This window comes from Neolamprologus brichardi, chromosome 16 (genome assembly GCF_056152115.1).
Source record: "Neolamprologus brichardi isolate AB-2024 chromosome 16, ASM5615211v1, whole genome shotgun sequence".
NCBI lineage: Eukaryota > Metazoa > Chordata > Actinopteri > Cichliformes > Cichlidae > Neolamprologus > Neolamprologus brichardi.
Genome location: NC_142119.1, coordinates 2,785,480 through 2,806,870, shown reverse-complemented (window position 1 = coordinate 2,806,870; position 21,391 = coordinate 2,785,480). Strand labels below are relative to the sequence as shown.

The 21,391-nt window shown below is 40.0% G+C and overlaps 1 protein-coding gene across 2 annotated transcripts; it reads right to left on the bottom strand.

Annotated features, from left to right (window-relative positions):
* Positions 1 to 3,242: 3,242 nt before the first annotated feature.
* Positions 3,243 to 19,488, bottom strand: wdr75 (WD repeat domain 75). Of its 2 annotated transcripts, none has more exons than XM_087829865.1 (21): positions 19,386 to 19,488; positions 18,995 to 19,124; positions 18,032 to 18,097; positions 17,401 to 17,500; positions 16,867 to 16,991; positions 16,061 to 16,131; positions 15,522 to 15,638; positions 15,323 to 15,411; positions 14,691 to 14,849; positions 14,395 to 14,454; positions 12,123 to 12,238; positions 11,868 to 12,043; positions 11,592 to 11,758; positions 11,211 to 11,391; positions 8,772 to 8,863; positions 8,502 to 8,597; positions 7,375 to 7,544; positions 6,326 to 6,385; positions 4,717 to 4,863; positions 4,513 to 4,604; positions 3,243 to 3,802 (listed from the first exon to the last, which is right to left on the bottom strand). In XM_087829865.1, the coding sequence occupies exons 1-21, from the start codon at positions 19,469 to 19,471 to the stop codon at positions 3,595 to 3,597; spliced, it is 2,508 nt and encodes an 835-aa protein (XP_087685991.1). In that variant the 5' UTR covers positions 19,472 to 19,488; the 3' UTR covers positions 3,243 to 3,594. The 2 variants fall into 2 exon arrangements, with proteins under 2 accessions (XP_087685991.1, XP_087685992.1); XM_087829866.1 differs by having other exon boundaries at positions 11,601 to 11,758.
* Between the last annotated feature and the right edge of the window lie 1,903 nt (positions 19,489 to 21,391).

The window sequence follows — 21,391 nt, the reverse complement described above, 5'->3', positions numbered from 1 at the left end:
CCTAATCACTGTACAATTAGGAGAGAACTGGCCTCTGACCTTAGTGAAAGTCCAATGTCTACAGACAAGAACTAGGTCTCCAGATAAGTGTGCACAGCATAAATATTATCTGCTTGAAAAGGCCTTAAACAACAGATGTGTTTTATTCAAACCCTGTGTTCACCTATTTGAAGAAAGTTTTCAGAAAAGAAATAAAACTTTTATTCTATCTGCAAAGAAATCATCAGTGCCTGCTCCTACAGCTGATAAAAAAGGCAAGTGTTAGAGGTTCACATTGCTCAATTTTACAAGTCAATAATCAGGTGTTTAACTCTTTATCCACCTATACACTGAACACCTTTATTACAGTTACAGCTTCATTTCCAGAATAGCTGGTACACAACGAAACAGAATAGATTATATAGATTATATAATTTGATTCTAGGTAATGTTATTACTTTCTTTTAACAATCAAGAACAATTCCAGAAAATTTCCTACTCTCAAAATATTTAGCTTTACAGCTGTCAGCAGTTAGCATTTGTTGGATTATAATATTATTTTATGCCATGTTAGACCCCTAATTAAAGATTGTGAATTATTATGTAGTTTTAGTTTGCATTATTCTCTTGAATTAGAAGAAGGTGATAACTATTACATTTGGTAAACTAATTTGCATTACATTAGACTGTTGATTTATTGTGAATGAATGATATTGTTTTATGATGCATTATACTGCTGAGTTATAAGAAATACTGTTCACAGAAAGTCATCGCCTCATTTGTCTGGTTAGAAGAGAACAGAGCATACTGCCCCATCTCAGCAGGAGCAGATAAACAGGGAGCCAAGGTCGTAGCTTAGGTGCTGTGTGAGAGAAAGAATGTGAATGTTTAGGCTTTTATGATTAGGTGGGGGCCACTAGAGGCTATAAGAGTTTGATCAAGGGTCCACCATTTTGAGATCCGATGCTGTCTGCTGTATGGTGTCCATCTCCCACGCGTGTGTTCATTAAATCATCGTTTGACTTGACCCGGCCGGACCAGTGTTGTTATTTTGGTTTTTCCTCTTGTATCCATCCCCAATATTTGAATCCGTAACACATTCCAAATGTGGATACTTTTGTAACTGGCAGAGACATCAGAGGGAACGTTTTCCCACCAGAAAGCTATTTTGTTTTATGGGGGGGAAAGCTGTTGGCAGTTGCTATGCCAACTACTTGTAATTAGCAAACAGACATGAGAGTGATACCAGGTCTCATGTTAATGGGTTGAAAAGAAAAACATTTTCCCCCCAAGAATCACTGTACCTGTGCAGGAAGTTTTGCAGGAAAAGTTTTCCACCCAAACCTTTTTTGATGTTATGCTAACTATTGATAGTTTTGAGATTAGCAAACAGCCATTAGGGTAATATCAAGTATCTTGTATTAGCCTTTGCAAGACAGAAAGTTTTATTTCCTAAAGCATTAAAAAAAAAAATCTGTTAAGCTAAAACAAAAACAACTATATTTTTTTAAGCTCAGAAAAACAAAAAGTCATCATTTGATTCCAGGTAATGTCCCGTGATTTCCTCCTGACGGTCACTATACCTGCACAGGAACTATTCCAGGAAATGTTATTTATGAATCACAATTGTCTCCTCATGGCACTTTATACTGTCAAGGTAAAGATTCTCCAGTACTATAAAATGAATGAGCTTAATTTTTTTTTTTTTATTGTACATTTTACCAGTTTAGATTTGTATAATTCTTTTCTGTATTTTATTACACTCCAGAAGATTTATGAGATTTGCAAATAATTTCATTCTATTTTTAAATTCTATTTCATTTATATTTTACACAGCCTTCATGGGATTTTCTGGATTTGGTTTATACTGTAAAAGTATTAATATTACACTGAATTTGTACTGGAGTTTAGGTCAAAGTTATAATGACACGGTCACAGCGGCCTAAGTGTTTTTACAGATACCAGCTCAGCTTTACAATCCCTCAATTATAATGAGTCAATAAAGGTGACGGATAAAGCTTACGACCAGATGAGAATGACCCGGTTTGATCAGTTACTGTGAAAAGAAACAGATGATTTTTCAGCAGTCAGAGCACCTGATCAGGAAAGGAACTGAAAGATGCTGATGTGAAACTGCACCGTCATCTCTAATCCTGGGGAAAAACACAAAACAAAACAAAACACCAGCAGCTCTGCCTGAAATCAGCTTATTCAAGACTTCAGGACTCAAGAGTGCGAACAAACCTTATAGCAGCAGTAATCAGACATTTCAAGGTTGGAGGTCACACAAAAATATGGGCATTGATCGAAAACAGCAGCAGTGCCCATGCGTCAGCTATTCAACCTTTACATTGCTAAAAGGGTCGCAATAACTTGTGACCTTTGTGAAAGCAGAACTGAATGTGGTTCACAAGCATATACAACCAAAGTTACATATATGACCTTTACCCTTCATTATACTGATAATGGAAAACAGCTTGAACTCTGAAGATACTTAAAGTCATGTAAACTTGGAAACTATATTAAAAAAAAAACAAACCAAAAAAACCCAAATCCATCATTTACTTGAGCAGTGTAGCCAAGGTTATTTACTGTAGCTACAATTTCCAGATTCCCCGGAAAGATAAGTGTTTTCCAAAATAAAATAGAGTTAAAACAAAGCAAAAAAATAAATAAATTCCACTATGAAATGACCCGTCTGGATTAGTGTGTTAGATAATGAAGACGATAAACCATGTTATAACAAGACGACTTCTAAAACACTAGAAGTAAAAAAAACAAAAAGCGTACAGCTCTACTATAACTTTGGACGTAAACGGAGAGCGAAAACTAAAACAGCAGCGACGTTTGGATGGTTAAAGAAAAGTCGGGATTCTCGGCAACTTCATTATATTTAATGGAGCCAAAACTTTCCTTTCATACTGTGAATATTTTCATAGTTAGGGGTCTTTGAAGCACACAAACGTGGGTCAAAATCCTGTGCTTTTTTGGTGCCTTGTCGCTTCATAAGTTCAGGAGAATCAGATCCACTCAACACCTATTCATAGTGTCACTTATGGAGTACTTAAGTTGTGAAACCACCACGCTGAGCATGGCGGGGATGCTTCTCTGCAGCTGGAACATCAACAGTGGAAATGTCACATTTCTCAAAAACAGCAGATACTGCAGCTTTTTGTATACATGAAAACATGCTGAGAGAACAGATAAGAGGAAATATTTTTATGCTTCAGTGAAAAAAAAACTAGAAGCAGCAGAACTCTGGTTTGGTACAAATATTTATTTTCCAAAAAAGAAAAAAACAAAGAATAAGACAAAACAATTGAGGATTGAAAAGAATCCAGACCAAAAATTCAGTCCAGAGTTTTGGCAAGAAAACTGGTGGAAACTCGCGCTCGCTGTACAACAGCGGAGGAAAGGCTGGGTGGGGTTCCATTGTTTGGATGTCATAAACTTGTCCAATAATGACTTGAGGATTGTGTAATCAAATATGTGCTTTGTGTTTGCACAGAGATTTGTTTCCAGTCAGGGAGACAAAGTGGAAGAAGCCCACTTTGACTTAATGGTATAAAACAGAAAACGTCCGAGCTGCTGGTGGAAACCTGGTACAGGCTCTGGTTAGGAGTCCAGGAGGCCTGCGAGCCAGCTGTGATCCAGCTTCCTCACCCTCCTCAGTTCTCTCAACTGAGCCTTCGTCAGAGCGGGGGCGTCCGACTCTGTCGCCGCTGCCAGCTCCGGTTTGGACCTGCTGGATTCCATTTCCTCCTCAGAGTCCTCTTCCTCTTTCTCGCTCTCCATTTCCTCTTCTGCACGTGCCTTTTCCTCCCTGAGGCCACGAGAACACCAAAATCCCCCCAAAAAATTATCAACACCAATGTGACAGCATATTTTTAGAGATAAACAGACCTCGGTTTCACATGTGCTGCTGAATCATGTGAAGCCTCAGTTTCAATTATATTTTCTTAATCCACACTGAGATTATCAGACCAAACGAGGCTTAAAAGAGTCTGAAAATCTAAAACTTTAATTTGAATAATCTTTTATCATCTTCTCTTAATACTAATATTGCCCAGAGTCTCTCGCCTTTTAAGACCGAGCCCTGGCATCTCATTTTAAAGTTTCTCCAGGAAAAATGTTCATTTTTTTCTCAGAGGTTTTCATTATGAATCTTTCTTATAAATATTTACACTTTTACATCATGTCTATTGTAGCCTGTATTCCAGTTTGGGTGTTGCACTTAAGTCTGATGTTGATTTATTTTAAACTGATGTGTGGATCGTTTTTAAAACCTTTTCCCTGCTTGCTGAATGCATTTTTTGTGTTTTCTGTTTCACTGAGAGATCTACAAATAGCAGCCACACCAGAAGCTGTCTGCAGATACCTGGAAAGATGATCTTGAGTGAAAAATCTGACAAATTTAAACAAGTTATGGATTCTGACGTTTTTAGGTCTGATCACACCTTGTGTATACGCTCAGTAGGAAACAAACAACTGCAGCAGCCTCAACAATTATTCAGGAAAAGCTGGATTACTGACCTGGCGTCTGAGACAGAGATGAGCAGAGACTGAACAAACATGGAGCACAGGTATGAGGTGGAGGGCAGCACGTGAGCCGGGGTCTGCAGAAGCTGGAAAAAAAGGGGGGAAAAACAGCAACAACAATGAAGTCTTAAAACGCCATCATTTGTAGTTACGTACAGCACAAAAGGGACGGGATCCCTGGAGGGACAATCAACCAACCTCTTTGATGGAGGCAGAGGTCTGCGGCAGCGCCGTTCTCTCCGCCCACAGGCTGCTGTCGGAGTCCTGATGCTCCTGTTGCTGCTGTCTGTGTTTCCCCAACAGCAGATAGAAAGGCGTCATGGCTACGCTGTCGTCAATCACAAGCTTGAGAGGAGAAAACAAGAAACATGTGTTATTAATGTGAAACAGAGCAGAGGAGCATTTCTCAGATCTGAGGCTGGGAAAGGAGCTGGATCAACAGATGGCTTTTTCGCTGGAGGGTTTTGTAACTTCAGATAAAAACAATGAACTTATTTCACCCTCCGGGTTCCTTCCCGAAGAAAACAAATGGAACAAATCCTCAGTCCAGCTCACAGTTTGACTTTTATTTGATATGTTTTACTTCACTGTTCACTCTCAGGTATCAACTCTGGTCTCTCTACAGCTCAAAAACACTAAACATTCCCAGTATGCAGCATCCTGGGTAATTTAACCTCTACCAGGTGGCCAGTGACCAGATTAGGGTTAATCTCCATCATGTTTAGGCTTTGTGAGGCCAGGTGTCCCGCTTTATGTGGAACTACTCAGCACATTCATCTTCTGTCCTCCTCAACTTTTAAACCTTATTAGGATGAAAAGAGAAAACATGAGTAAGAAGACACAAGACTGAACTTTGGCTTCCTCTTACAATATTTACTCAGCGAGGGAGTTGTAACGGTCATATTCAAACCAAACACGTGCTTCACGTCTTACTAACATACCCCACACATGTTGGGATCTGGTCACTCCCTGGTAAACCGTGGAGATTAATGGAGAGACTGCACGGGCCTCTTTATTAGCCGTTTCCCACAGATTTAGATCCTACCCCACACACTTTTAGCATTGTTTAATCCTACTGAGTCCTCCACCTCAGTAGGAGCTCGCAGGAGCTCTTACTGAGGTGGAGGACTGTCATCGCTGGTGGTTAAAATAGGAGACAGTAAGAGCAACTGAACTTTCAACAGCCAGAGGTCAGACCTCTCTTCTCTAGTGTCTACTTAAATAATAAATGCTAAAGTTAGCCCAAGAAAAACTTGGGCAGCCCACCAAAGTAAAATGTGTGCGTGGGAAACTGCAAAACGACCATTCCTAAATTTCAGACTTCCACGGCTCATTTCAGAATCTCAAGATCTTCCTCTGTGCCCCAACCAAGCATTTAAACCCAGCTGCACACAGGCTGAAGATGAAGTATTTCCTTCCTTGTGTTTTCACCGATTCTTCTGATCTTTTCTCCAACAGAAAATTAAGAATAACTTTTGCACCTTGGTTCAGTTTCTTGTTTTATAAGAAAATATTTCAGGTAAACTTTACCTAAATAATATATTTACTGTAAAAACCTTCTCACACCCTCTGCAGTACCTTTCCAGCTCACTGCTGTTTTATAAACACCACCGAGCACTTGGAACAGGAAGTTCTGAAGAGCAAGTCTATTATTGTGGTTGCACTGACCCCTAATTCACACAATCTCTGAACATAAACACAATCAGATCAAAGTGTGTGGGCAGGTCCTTACTTTAAAGTGAAAAATGTGTTACGAGGTCAAATAAAAGTCCAAATGTCTGGTGCAAAACCAATGGGAGGAGCTCACCTGTTTGCTGGATGCCAGCAGCCTGTCCTCCTCAGCTTTGGTGGTGAATGTCATGAGATCCTGCAGGGAAGAGTCCACAGTCAGCATAAAGTACTTACTTCTATCACGATGAAAGCGTTTCATAAACTATTTATCAAATAATTTTCCTTTGGCTTGACTGCATAAACTAATTCTTCACTGCAGACACTTTGAGTTTAGATGAGGATGTTTACAAAAACTATCAGTTACGAGGTCATCTGCAACCCGGGAGGGATAAACGGCCAGTATCTTATCTCTCCACTAAATCCAGAGTGATTCTCAGTGCTGTGGAAACTAGTTCAGGTTCAGTCCTGCAGGGATGAAGCTTTTACACAGATACATTACAGATTGTCAGTCAGTTTGGAAAGTGAAAAAAACAACAACAAAAAACAGCTGTTTGAGCAGACACCAAAACTCAGGACGGTAAAGCTGGGACTCATTCTGGAGCCATTTTTGTCCTTTAACTTTCAAACAAACACCTGTGCCTGCCACATTCATTATTTCCCCTTGGAAATACTGGAAGCACCTCTAAAGCACCGTCAGAGGACTGTAAAGCTGATTTTTTTCACATCTACAGCCGCTCCTGTACCTTCAGTCAGATGGAGGTGTAGGAATGTCACATATGTAAAGGTCTCATCTTTTGTCCTAAAATTAGAAGAGAGACTCTTCAGTCTTCGGGGGGGTGGGGGGGCTCTAAAAGAGCTGAGCTATGACATTCCTGCAAGACACACCATGCCTTTAGTGACCTGACTGACCTTATAATCAGCAACAAAGCAAGGCGCCAAACATCCTGTAGGTGCAACGCTCGCTTTTGAGCACTCACAACTCTCACGAGTCTTTCTTTCAGACTCAAATCCAACAGAGTTCCTTAAATATACTTGCATATTTTATATTATAGTAATAAAAAGCAGTGTTTATGATTTAAACAGACTCTCCCTGCCAATAAAAAACAGGCCGACCCGGCACATAAGCAGCATTTACGTCGACTTCTCGTTCTGTTTTTCTTCAGCAGAACTTGAAATGTTGTTTACCATCTGCTGAGTGAGGAAGTAAAGCTGAGAGCGGTTCAGCCACTGGCTGCTCTCCTCGCAGCTCTCCAGCATCTCCTCCCTGGGAGCGAAGACGGCCTGAGTCACCTTCCTCGAGCACACAGCCTTATGGGAAAACAGCGGCCGAGGCTCGCTGGGCTTGAACACAAACACTGAAAGCAGGAAAGAGAGAAACAGCGATATAAAACGATTCAAAAAGTCACAAAAGAAATAGTGTGTGGACAGCACCTTTATCTTCCACATTATTGGATGAGTTACCAATTAGGTTTATGTATTAACCTGTCATTAAATCAATTTAAAAAAAACAAAACATAAAAATCACATTTAGTCTTTTTATTTATTAAATGTGGGCTAAAATTTTATTTTGCCTGTGCATTTATTTAAGACTGTATAAATACAGCTAATTATTAACTTGCTAATTAAGTTTCCCATTGTTAATTGGTGAATAAATACATAATTAAATTAATGAACTTCCAAATAAATTAGTAAAAATGAATCAGGGATTAATTAAAAATGAAATAAAACCCTCAGTTTAATATATGTTTAAGTCACATTTTATATACTTAAACATTTAGTTTTTAATATCAATTCTTGATGAATTTGGTGGCAGAATAATTTACTAATCAAGCCAAACATATGATTTTTTTTTCCATTGGTGGGATTATTAAGTACTACTACAATTTTATTTTTATTTTGGCACTTTCGGTCCTCCATATTGACTTGCTGTTGTGAGTAAACACAGTTTGGTCTTTTCTGCGAGATTTCTTAATTTCCATGCTTACATCTGCAGGTAGCTAGTATGCATTCTAATTTTGTGTGTGTCTGTCTGTTGTGAGGGAAATGCATACACTATACATATCATATATTACAATCTATACAACTGTTTTTTGAACAACGACTCAAAGACAAATTCCTCATTCGTGTCTAAACTCTGCATTAAAAGGTAATTCTGATTCTGAGAAACCAGAGTGGCCTTTTTATTTGAGTCAAATTAAACTGGATTTCTTTGTTGGGTCCAATCTTAAGGTTACAGCACCACTATGAGCCAATCAGGTTAGAGTTCTCAGATGCCTTTCGTGCAGTTTTAACATGGACGGTCTGAAGCTTACGGTCAGTGGATCCGCTCTGATAGCAAAAGGCAGCCATGTTCTCGGAAAGGGGGTCGGCCAGCAGCCGCCTGACATCCATGGAAGTGGTCCACTCCACTGCCAAATCGGACACAGAGGAAGACATGGAGGGGAAAAACAGATTTTTTTAACCAGTCAACAGACCTCTCATATCTGATGCCTAAGTTTTAAGGATATGTTAGAATCTGTTCAGACTTTTGGCATAAAAATAGTTTATTAAGTTACACAGTTGTACATAGGGGGAAGCCTTACAAGAGCAGGTGAGGAGGTTCCAGCAGAGCAGATTGCTGGCGGTGGTTCCCAGCAGATACTTGGAACAGCTCAGTCGCCCAAAACAAAGATCACTGATGGAGGGGAAAAAAAGGTCCTTTTTATTTATCTCGTGGTTAAACAATCTGAAGTGCAATTCCCAACCAACCAGCTCCTCACACCACACATACTTCTCAGGATTAGCTTTTGCACTTAGGAACTTGAAATGAGAACATGCAAAGACCCACTCAGAGCTAAGAGCACAGAAAATCACAAACAGACATTCCTATTATAAAAACAAATGTTTTCCTTTTAAAGTGACTCAGATGAGGTAAAGTGTTGTAATTATAATTATCCCTCAGCAGGCGAGGGCAAACATTAATGACTGAGATCTGGTGACTCAGCTCTGGACATCTATAGGTGGTGGTTATGTAAGGGGTAGCAACGGGCAGCTGTCTAAACATCTGTCCGTCTCTTCACATCTGAATTTCAAATTACACAGAAACTGTGTGCTTATTTAAAGAAAGCTGTCAGAGGGTGACTGACTTTTTAGCCAGAGAGGCTTTTACGCACGTAAAGTTCAGACAAACTGAGATTCATGTGAGAGGAAACACAAATAAATGTCCAGTAATGACCCTTCAAGTGATTTTAACATTCTGTTTCCTTCATTTTAAGACAAACTGCAAGTCATCTCTTTTTGTTTTTCCTACAAACGTGCTAAAAGCTGACTCTGTTTTTCGGGGATTATTTCAAAAAAAGTGGTACAGAAACCAGCAGCAGTAGTTTCGCGTCCTCAGTGGGCCTCTTGTCAGCTGAGGGGAAACGTGCCAACATTTTTGGAGACTTGAGCAGTGTTACGAAACGACAGCGCTCGTTTTTGCACAGAAGGTTAAAAATCCTTCAGTGCTCTGAGAAACAAAGCTCTGAACTTCTGTCGGGAAAACCTGCTTAACTCATTCAGAACAGCTGCTGGCAGAGAACTTTGGAGCACATCCCCCGTTTTAGCCAAATGTTCACTGTTGCTCGAGTTGCACAGGTTTTACTGTCAAGCGGTAAACACTGTGAATAACATGTATAGTGACAATAAAGAGCTATTCTATTCTAAAAGAAAAACTCTACACTACGTACTCACCTGGACTCTATAGAAAAGATGGACACAGCCAAAGCGCTGATGCATACTAATTTGTGAAGCCCTGATTTTGAAGCCCTGACCTAAGTGTCATCACCGTGGTTACAAGCACAAATGGTGCAAATATCTCTAAAACCGCTTTCAGAGAAAGTCATTTAATGGTTGAACTGAAAATAAAGCACCACGACACAAATCCTCGTCCAGCAAACCTCTCAGCTACGAGGATAAAGCCCCCTGCTCTCGCCCGAGGGCGCGACCACAGCTGGTCAGCCAGTGAAATTTGCCCCGCCAGTGATGCTGACCACTTTTCCATCTTTAACGTGTGGTTATAACACCACATGGAGTGTGACTGATCTTGGTGAATCGCTACTAAACAACACACATTCAAGTTGACATTTTTTAACTTAAAATTAATGGAAAATAATGAGAGCGTGATGTCACTGCTTGTGAAGTTTGAGGTTTTGACATTTTAGGAAACATTTTTGGACTTTGGACTAGGGGCGACTGTGGCTCAGGGGGTTGGGAAGCGTATCTGTAACCGGAAGGTCGCCGGTTCAATCCCCAGGCTCTCTGTCCTGGTCGTTGTGTCCTTGGGCAAGACACTTTACCCTACCACCTACTGGTGACGGCCAGAGGGGCCGATGGCGCGATATGGCAGCCTCGCTTCTGTCAGTCTGCCCCAGGGCAGCTGTGGCTACAACTGTAGCTGCCTCCACCAGTGTGTGAATGTGAGAGTGAATGAATAGTGGTATTGTAAAGCACTTTGGGTGCCTTGAAAAGCGCTATATAAATCCAATCCATTATTATTATTATTTAACTTGGTTATCTCATTTCTTCAGTTAATTTTTCTAAATACTTTATTAAACCCTCTATGACACCACGACACATTATTTAACGGCTTAATCTATAATAATGCAAAAAAATCTGAAATTCAAATTTTGGCAAATTCAACAACCGGTCTGTCAGCCTACAGCTCTAACTTTAGCGCGTCTGTTTGAAACACCTGTCTGACTGATGGCAGCAGCTGAAGAGATGCATCTTCACCAGTTAAACCTGATAAACAGGTTTACACAGCCAATTCCTCTTATTGGCTTTTTACTTGTGCAAGTTTTGATAATAACTTGTAACAAACTATTAACTTGTAACAAATTTAAGCCATTCACCATGACGGTGCTGATATTTGACCCGTTCTGTGTGTGTGTGTCTACGCTCTTTGAAGAGGACTTGACGGGGTTAACTAACGCTACAAGCTTAAACCGGTCACCGTGACGGTGCTGACATTTGACCCGTTCTGTGTGTGTCTACACGCTGACCTGACAGCTCCCGGCGGCTGCGACAGGGTTGTCAGGAGCTCCCAGGTGGAGGGGCTCCACACCGTCACCACCTCCTGAAAGGCGACGGCTAGCAGAGAGCCGTCAGCCGAAAAGCTGCAGCATTCGGGCACCAGGCCGTGATAGGCACTGACGAAATCACATAACCAGGAAGGACCTTCATCTGCAAGTCAGAGGAAACAAAGAGAGAGACAGACATAAGCTGAATTACTGTGTGAAGGGCAAAGAAAAGCCTAATTTGGCTTAAGCCTCGTGTTCAGCGTGATGTTCTGAAAAGCACACTGGTAGAAACTTAAAAACCTCCATTAAACAGTTAATATTATGAGAATTTAGGTAGTTAGCTTTTTTCGGTTGACTGCTTACCGTCTGTACCTTCTGTGTGGGCCGGAGCGGCGAGCTGCCAGGCTTTGAAGTGTCCATCTTTGCTGGTGGAGACCAGCAGGGTGGTCTGGCTGTCGGCGGCCTGGCAAAAGCACATGGCGGTAATCTGGGCGTCGTGGGGGGCCGAGATGGTCGTGTTCAGCACAAAACTGCATGTGACAGGGGTGTGGCTGGTTATTGTTACACTATTTTCATCACATGAAAGAGAAACCTTGACTGACCCTGCAGCCCACAGACAAACAGCTGTAACATCTGTACCTCTGCGTCTGTTCATCGAAAGCCCACAGCTTCAGGTTCAGCTCCAGCTCAGCAGCTTTCTGATGTCTCTCCTCCACCGTCGCCAACCACGAGCCGGAGGCGTCAAACGCCGCTTTGACCACCTCGAACTGCTGCAGGCCCGATTCATGAATGTACTCCTGCTGCACGATGTCCAGCTGTGGGAGAAACAGACAATGTTAACCTAGTTTCCACACTTTCAAATCCACCCGTGTGTGAGACCTGCTGAGAGCTTACATTGTACAGCAGTTTGTCTCTTTGGAGCGAGTAAAACTGCAGATGTCCGGGTTTCCCGTTTAGCACCAGAGCTTTGCTGCGAGGATCCATCATCAAGTCTGTCCTGATGCTGTCGCCTGAACAAGAAAACAGGTTTAAAGAGGATTAACCCCACATACTCAGACATTATTTTATTTCTTTCTGATACAAACTTATGATGTTATTAATTGTGAAAACACATTATTGGCAGGTGATGAATGCATAAAGAAATTTAAAAAGGTACATTTTTTTTAAAACTACATTTCCTCCACTCTCACATCACCAGTCAATAATCGTTACTTGTTTTTCCTGCTTGGTGCATTTGTTCAAATGTTGTTTTTTTTTGGTGCTTCTTTTGTTTTAACACCTTTATCATGGTAACAAAGTAAATTTCTATTTCTTTTTGCGTTTTATGTGAAGATAAAGTTAGTTGGTTTTGTCAGATTATAATATTATTTTATGCCATGTTAGACCCCTAATTAAAGATTGTGAATTATTATGTAGTTTTAGTTTGCATTATTCTCCTGAATTAGAAGAAGGTGATAACTATTACATTTGTTAAACTGATTTGCATTACATTAGACTGCTGATTTATTGTGAATGAATGATATTGTTTTATGATGCATTATACTGCTGAATTATAAGAAATACTGTTTGCAGAAAGTCATCGCCTTATTTGTCTGATTAGAAGAGAACAGAGCATACTGCCCCATCTCAGCAGGAGCAGATAAACAGGTCGTAGCTTAGGCGCTGTGTGAGAAAGAATGTGAATGTTTAGGCTTTTATGATTAGGTGGGGGCCACTAGAGGCTATAAGAGTTTGATCAATGCACCATTTTGAGATCTGATGCTGTCTGCTGTATGGTGTCCATCTCCCACGCGTGTGTTCATTAAATCATCGTTTGACTTGACCCGGCCGGACCAGTGTTGTTATTTTGGTTTTCCTCTTGTATCCATCCCCGATATTTGAATCCGTAACAGTTTGCACTTTGTTTTTCAAATCTACTTGTGGTTTTTCTTCAAAGTGTGGTGGTTTCTCATGTGACATCATGCGCACATTACCTGACTGCTGTCCACCACATTGAGTGTGTGACCGTTCCAGCGATCATCGTGAGAAATGTGAAATAATAGCTTAATGAGTTTAGTGACCTTATTTATGACCGTCGGGAACACTCTGATGTCCGAGCCTAGCTTCCGGACTTTTCCAGCAGACGATGAGATGTTAAACTGAGAAAAAAATTGGGATTGCACTAGCTGTGGTGAAGGAATGTTTTTGTGGTGTGAATATTGAATAACATGTTCATCCTGATGCTCACGGATGATCATGTGTTGATCCTATGTTCAGCGTTGCTCACTGTCATCTCCACTGTCTGCTGGTTATGCTGTTGTGAACTCAGCTTTCCTGTTCCAACCACTCCACCTACACGCAGCGTCATCCACTTTGAGATTCATGCTGCTGGTTTTGTGGAGGATGTCTGTGTAGGCTGTGTACCCATAATCCTCCACTCCGTGTGGGAATACACCTATGCAAATGGACTCGAATGTGGTATCGTTTCGTCACTGCACTTTTCAATTTGAATCACACTGTTTGGATTCCTCCGTTAGCTGACGCAGTTACTGTGGTAACCGCATGTTGATCCCGAGCGATGCAGAAATCTTTTCCACTTCACACCTGAATTTATTTTATATTTAAGCTCCTTACGGCATCATTCTGAAACTGTCATTCGCTGAGCTCTTTCGCTTAATTTCCAGCACTATGGTGACAATTCTTTATTTTGCTTCAATTTTGGTGACAAATTCCAACAATGGCATTTCAAAGTCGTGCTCGTGTTCGTGCAGGTTCAAAAACATGTTGCAAACGTACATTTTAGGATCACTTTTAGCGTCACATGCACCTCAGCAGTGTTACTGATGCTAAAAATCTGTGTTAGTTAGAAAATAAGCAAAGAATTACTGTCTCACTGCCTTCCTTTCTTTTACATTCTATAATGAAGTCTATGGTGCAGATCATGACCTATTTTCTATTTAAATGAACCCCTTTGGTATATTTTTTTAAACTTTCAGAGTTATTTTGTTTTACTTTTGTTTTTCATGTGTTGGCTTCTGCACTTTAGAGATCAATAAAACACATCTTAAAATAACACTAGTGCATTAAAGGCTTCATGTTTTCCTAGAACTGCACAGATCATTTACATGATGTGTTTATTATTTATACATACATCATGCTCAAAAGTCACCTTACAGTATGTACTCACCTTTGACCAGGCCCTGAATGACAGCAGACACTTTAACACAACTCTGGATGATGGTGATCTCTATAAGGAAGGGAAACAAAACCTTCAATAAAAAAAATCGCTGAAGCAGAAAATGAGTTTGGATCCTGAGGCGTTTAACTGCATTTTATTTGAGTGACTCAAATGCTCTGAAATCAATTTAGTGAAATCTGAGAGGTGCACGGCTTGATTTGAAAGAACGGACTAAGTTCACCGAATTTCACTGACAATAATTTGTGTGTATTTGCATTGAAATCCTGCAGGCTGAGACTCCTTACTGTTGTCACTGTGTGAGGTACAGAATAGTGATCCATCAGGTGAGACGGTGATGTGAGTGATGGCGCCACCCAGGCGGGGCAGGAAGTCCCGCTCGCTCTCTTGGTTGTACCTCCACTGGACGAGCACAGACTCCACACCTCCACTCAGCAGGTTGGTCCCTGACAATACAAAATAAATACATAACTAAAACCGTAACACACAGAGGAGTGATTTCTGTTTGTTTCCTTGTTCCTTGGAAGAATATATACATGTGCAAGTTCATGCTGTGTTAGTAAGTTGGTTTACACTTTCTGTAAAAACTGCAACGACTCTCGCAAAAATGGATGATTTCAAGAAAATTACAATATTTTTACTTTTAGAAAGTCCTTTTTTTTATTGTGCTTTTGATAATTTGATTTAAAAATAAATAAATAAATCTAAATATCACCCCTACTGTTTTGATCCAAGTTACTAAAAAAATAAAGGAGCACAAAAGAAAGTTAAGCAAACAACTTTACAAATTTAATACCCACAAAAAGGTATAATATAAGATATTTTGATACCATTTTAATTGTTATTTCAATTTCAGATTATTAAGGACTTCCTAATGATTGTGGGAACCAGGTAATAATTATAATACAGCTATGAATACCTTCTGGAGTGAAGCAGAGCGAGCTGACGGCGCTGTGGTGCCAGTGCAGAGTGGAGTACGTGTACTCCTTCTTGTGGTTAAAGTTTCTCCTAAAAGGATGAGCAGAAATGTCAGTTTTACAACGCAAAACCAGCGAGCAGCAGAAGTTTAAGATCTGGATCATCGATAATCTGCGTTTGTTTCTGTCAAGGTCCCTCACCACAGGCGGATCTTCCCGTCTTCGTGTCCCGTGGCGATGCAGTCATCTTTCGGGTGACAGGCGACGCATGTGAATGTGTTCCAGCCGCCCTTTTTGTTGTCTTCTTTCAGGAAAAACCTAAAAACCAGCACCAGGACAGATGTTTGGGTTACTGAACATCAGCCAACACAACATGGCCTTTGTCATGTGTGACAGCAGCACTGCTTCTCTCCATGACAAAAATAAATAAATAAAACTAACACGATAACCTTTTAAAATTAACATCTAGCCCAGCAGCTGTAAAAGTTTTTTTTAAATAATATAGAATCTCTGACACTTGAAGTACTTTCCCCTGATTGGCTCTACCTCTCAAACAGAACACAACTGATATGACCACATAAGAGACGTTTTTCTCCTGTGTGAAGCTGAGCGTTCAGAGCGGCCTGAAGCCTTAAACAAAACTCTAAAATAATCATTCAGCGTTGGAACAGGAGAAACAAATAATAGGAGCCTGAATTTTAAAAATATAAGTCACCTCCAGTGACCATCTTCACTCTCACCTGTACGACTTCTGCTTCTTGAAGAAATAGACCTCCAGCTGCAAGTCGTTCACTGAAGCAATAAATTCTCCCTGTGAAGATTAAAGCAGGCGATAAGCATCAGACACATTTGGATTTAAAACACTTCAGTCTGAAGTAACGTTTGAACCGTTGTCTGCTAAATACAGTGAAGTACAATGATAAAGAGTTTTGGACTTATAACACCCTGAAGTGCGCACAAGCTCCACATTTCTGCTTCCTCAGGCAGACTTCTTTGGCACATTCATGTCACCAAAGTCTGGTCCTGTAATAATTTGTATTTTCTCTGACAACATTGACTGCTAACTTGTTACCTCAACCTCCACTCCTCACTGCCTTGTTCTTTCCCTGCCAGCCTCGGTACCACCCAGCACCTTTCCCCCAAAAAAATCCTGCAGTCAGACCGACTCCAACATCATTCTACACTTTGGGATGCAGCTCGCAACAGTTGTCCTTGTTTCTATAGTTCTGTGATTAGCTGGAGAGTCACTCCAATCGGAGCCTGTAGCAGAGGAAGAACTGGTTCATGTGGTGCTGGGCTAGCAAAGAACACCGGCTGCAGTCCAAGACGAAGGAGCTGAAAGCTAATGGAGGACGAGGGACTCACTGGGAACAGCTGATCATTGATTCACTAAAATAATCTGCAGCAAAGAAGCATTAGCTTTCTTTCATATACTCCACTCTAAAATACTGTTTCCTCGAGAAACTTCAGTTGTCAAACTAAAGTTCCTGACAGATTAAGTCGAGGTAGTCAGTTCTTGGTATCAGCTGTGGCGGCATGTACGTACCCCTCTGCCAAAGGCGATGGCTGCTGGGTTGGGGCTGACGCCGCTGAGTACGGCAGAAAGTTCTTGAACCTCCACCAGTTGATCTCCACTCTGTGGCAGATGGACCGCGACCAGCTGGAAACGCTCTGCAAACACAAATCAGCCTTTTTCACACATTCCCATTCAGTGACCTCTAAAAAACTTCCTTCTTCCCACATCTTAAAGCTGGTTCGAGGACGAACTGGTGACTCCTACACACATCCAAAACAAGCAATAACATTCAACATGAAGAGCTATGGCACATAGAGGCATCTGCCTGGCTAGTTTTTTCTTAATATTTGACTTCTTGCCCTTAGAAGCATCACTCTGTTTTTTCCCCCTTGGGTCACCCTGCAGCCTGCGATTAAATAAATATCACTTTATTAATAAACCTTGTTTGGGGACTCTTCCTTTACCCCTCAGACGGTGGTGTAACAGATTCACACTGAGTTCTAGAAACTTTACAAACTTTACTTCACAAATGGAGTCTAAATGGCGCTCTGATGTCACACTTACCCGCTCTTTTGTCACTCGGCATGGATGCAACAATAAAGATGACGTTTTCATGTTTGGCAGAGGCGTAGAAGGAGTAGATTGGGTATCCAATGACACAAGTCTAGAAGAGACCACACAGCTGTCATGCATCTGGGAAACATGGGCTCTTAAACTGGACCCACAAACCTCGTCATAAACACCTCTACTCCTTTTTCTGCTGAATTTCCATCTTTTGTGGCTAATTTAAGGTGAAACAATTCATTTATATGAGAGTTCATTTACAAAAAAAATATATATAATTAGTTAAATAATTCAGCCACAAGGACATCGGGAGGAAATGTTTCAGAACTAAAACTTCTGATAGCTGAAGAAAATTCAGTTATGCAGTCAAAGCACAGAAGATAGAACACATTTCCTTTATTATCCGACCACACACTGTCTGTCATGAGCAGGAGGATCATCTGCATATTCGCAGACTGATCACAGGTGACCTGCTCACTCTAAGTGTTTGAGGGCTGCCTAATGATAAGTAAACCCTTCATTTCACTTTTATAAACAGAGATAAAATAGGAAAGTGTGTGTTGCAGCTGGAGTTAGATGATCCACAGTGACAGAAAAGACTGGAGAAAAACAACAAGACTCAACGACCAACCTTAATAAGAATCCCATCTGTGAAGTCCCAGAGTCTGACAGTGCCATCTAGCGATGAAGAGTAAACCTGCAGCACAACACAAGCACAGTGTGAGACATAACAATGAACTGTATGTGTGTGTGTGTGTATATATATATATATATATATATATATATATATATATATATTAAAAAAAACAATAATAATAACAAGAAAAATACAGAGAGTAAAAACAATTTAAAAAATAAGTGAGGGGGAAAAAAAAATAGGGTCCTGCTGAAAAGGAGGTTTAACAAACTCAAAGTCTTAAAAGCCAACTTTTTGGACCCAGAAACGTTGATCAGCATTAGCTCAGTAAACCCCGAGTTATCCCTGAGGGATGTGGTGGAACAGGCCATTTCCATCATGGATGTGCAAGAGACACATCTGTATGTTATTGTGTCAACATGGACCAAAATCTCTGAGGCATGTTTCCAGCAGCTTTTTGAATCTCTGCCTTGAAATAAGGTAGCTCTGAAGACAAAAGGTGCTGCCCAATCCGTCCAGGCTAAAGCTATTACAAAAACTACTGGAGTGTTTAGCTGCAGACGTGAGGCTGTATTCCGTTGTGTAAAACAAGGGGGTTTAAACTATGATGAACGTGCTTGAGCCACGACTCAAGCATGGTAACTGACTCAGAGTTTAAGTTAGGGCTCTTTCAGGAACAGAAAATCAAGAGTTTACTTACTTTGCTTTCTGGCCTGAACCAACAGAGTGAGTAATGAGGAGTAAGTAAATAAATAAAAAGAGATCTGATTCTTGTTTGATCAGAGCTGGGGGATTGACCTAAACTTAATAAATAATAAATACTTACACGTTACTCATAAAGAAAAAGTGGCTGCAGCAGCTATTCTGCTGTTTCCTGTATTTTCTAGAATATCAGCGAGTTTCTGGATAAAGACGTCTTGAAAAAAGTCGTTTTTCTAGGTGGAGAGGTGACTGTACCTGTAAGTGGTTTGAGGGTCTGAGCAGCACACCTGTCACCAGCTCGGTGTGACCCCGCAGCTCGTGGATACACTCCTCTGTGGAGGTGCTGAACACCTTCACAGCCTCTCCGGAGGCGCACAGAAGGAACCTGCAGCGATACAAATATGAGGAAACAAACATCAAACAAACATGTAGGGACCGGGACACAGCTCAGTCTTGCTCTGTGGCTCACGGAGTCACGGAGCTGAGACTAGCTGCTGATACTATGCTGTAAACAGTAGCAGGAACATCCAGCAGCTTCTCAAGCTAATGCTAACAGCCTCAGCTCTGAGGCTAACACATACGACACGAACCGCACGAGACCTTTCCACTAAATATGAAACATCGGAAGGTTAAAACACTCGCTCACCTGGAGTCGTGGGTTATCACAGGATCCCTGAAGTTTATTTTACTGCCGCCGCAGTGAACCACGCGGATATCCCCGTGCTCAACCATGTTTTTACCGGAGTGAACTCTCACCTCTGAGCGCTGCTCCTCACTCGGTCAGCACCACTCCGTTTAACACGCGCCCCCTGCTGGATAGGAGGGCTACAGTAAGAGATACACGGGGCACTTTTATGACTTCAAATGAATAAATAATAAATAATGAGGAGTTTTAATTATATTTAAAAGTTCCCCACCCTCTGCCCTTTTGTTACATATGCAGAAAGTCTCATACCACAAAATGTTTATTTAATGGTTAGAGGCTTTTTTGCTCTTTATTGTATTACATTGGTATTTTTATTCAGCAAGAATTTTATTAAACTTTTCTATTTAAATGTGCCACTTCTTTTGTATAGTTCTGTCCTAATCAGTCATTCTACGTTTCATAAGCTTTTTTGTTATAAGGTAAGATTAGATGTACTTTATTTATCAGGGAAGAATTTGGAAAATTAAAATCAGAATCAGAATCAGAAGACTTTATTTATCCCCAAGGGCCAATTAACAAACAACAGGGCACCATAACGATGAAGATAAGGACAATAAGAACAGGCAATAAGAGTGAAATAATAAATACACAGAATATACAGTTTTAAAACTACACAGTTTTAAAATTAAAGTGACTGAAAGGTGAATAAATAACTGTAAGTGACTAAAAGTGAATAAAAGTGAATAAATGGTATGTAAGCCAGTAATGTAGAGAGTGACAAAATAAATGTCTTATTAAGGTATAGACAGAAAATAAAATAAGTGTTAATTGATTTTAAAAAAAAAAGAATGTACTAAGATTTTGCCCCTGACAAATATACCCCAGTACATAATATGGAAAAATTAACAGGAACAACTGCTAACTGTATCTTTAGCAAAGTACACATATTTTAATTTATGATTTAAATTAGCAATATATTTAAAGAGATACATTCTGTGGCTTATGTACTGTATTTAGTTAACAGTCTCAGCTATTAATATAACAGGTGTTAATCGATTGTGTTACTCTTAGTTTGTTAGTTTAGCTACTAACAAAGGTATTTAAAAAGTTGCCTTTGCAGCAGAATCAAAATCAAAACACATTTCAACACTTTATGGCTCATTAATTGTGTTTTGAACTGTTTGATTATTTTTTTTTAAAAAAAAAGGTTTGTAAATTCTTTTATTATTGGTATAATAATCTTAAATGTCAAATGTTGCCTAAGAATATAGATAAAGTTAGCTACAGTATATGGTTCACCCATTGCGTTTAGCTAACCATTTCAACTGTCAGTTAAAAGTGTTAGACAGCTTAACTACTTGGTATAACTTTAACAAAACCTATCAACATTTCTAGTAATTGAATTTAATTTGATACTTTGTCATAATGCCAATTTAACTGCTAGCTTAAAAAGCAACATAATGATTTAATGTTAGCAAACTGTTAGCAAGCAGTTTATCAGCTAGTCATACTTTTATCAAAAATAATTTATGACCTTTGACTCATAATTTAATCTAGCTAGTGTAATTCAACAATTGCCTATAGATGCTTGTTCCCACCATTTTTTAAAAATTAATATTAATGCATATTTTCTGCAATCTGTTAACTTGAAATTCTAAGATACATAACTCAAAACTGGTGCAAACAAACTTCCATAAATTACTATATAAAAGTTTGTTTACAGTCACTGATTTCATCAGTTTATGGTTTATCCATTATGTTTGGTTGGTCATTTAGACTGTTTATCATTACTTTGTGATCTAGCTGAAAGTAATTTTTGATCATTAATTACCTATCTAAAGATTTATGTAATCAGCTGAGATAAATATGATGCATTCATTTCAGCTACTTCTCTAACTTAGTCTGTTTCTTGATATAACCTTACAGTATCACTTTTCTAGTTGCATCTGTTACCTGTCTAAAAGTTTAGGATCAGTCTGAGTGTGTGATTGGCAGGAGGAGGAGGA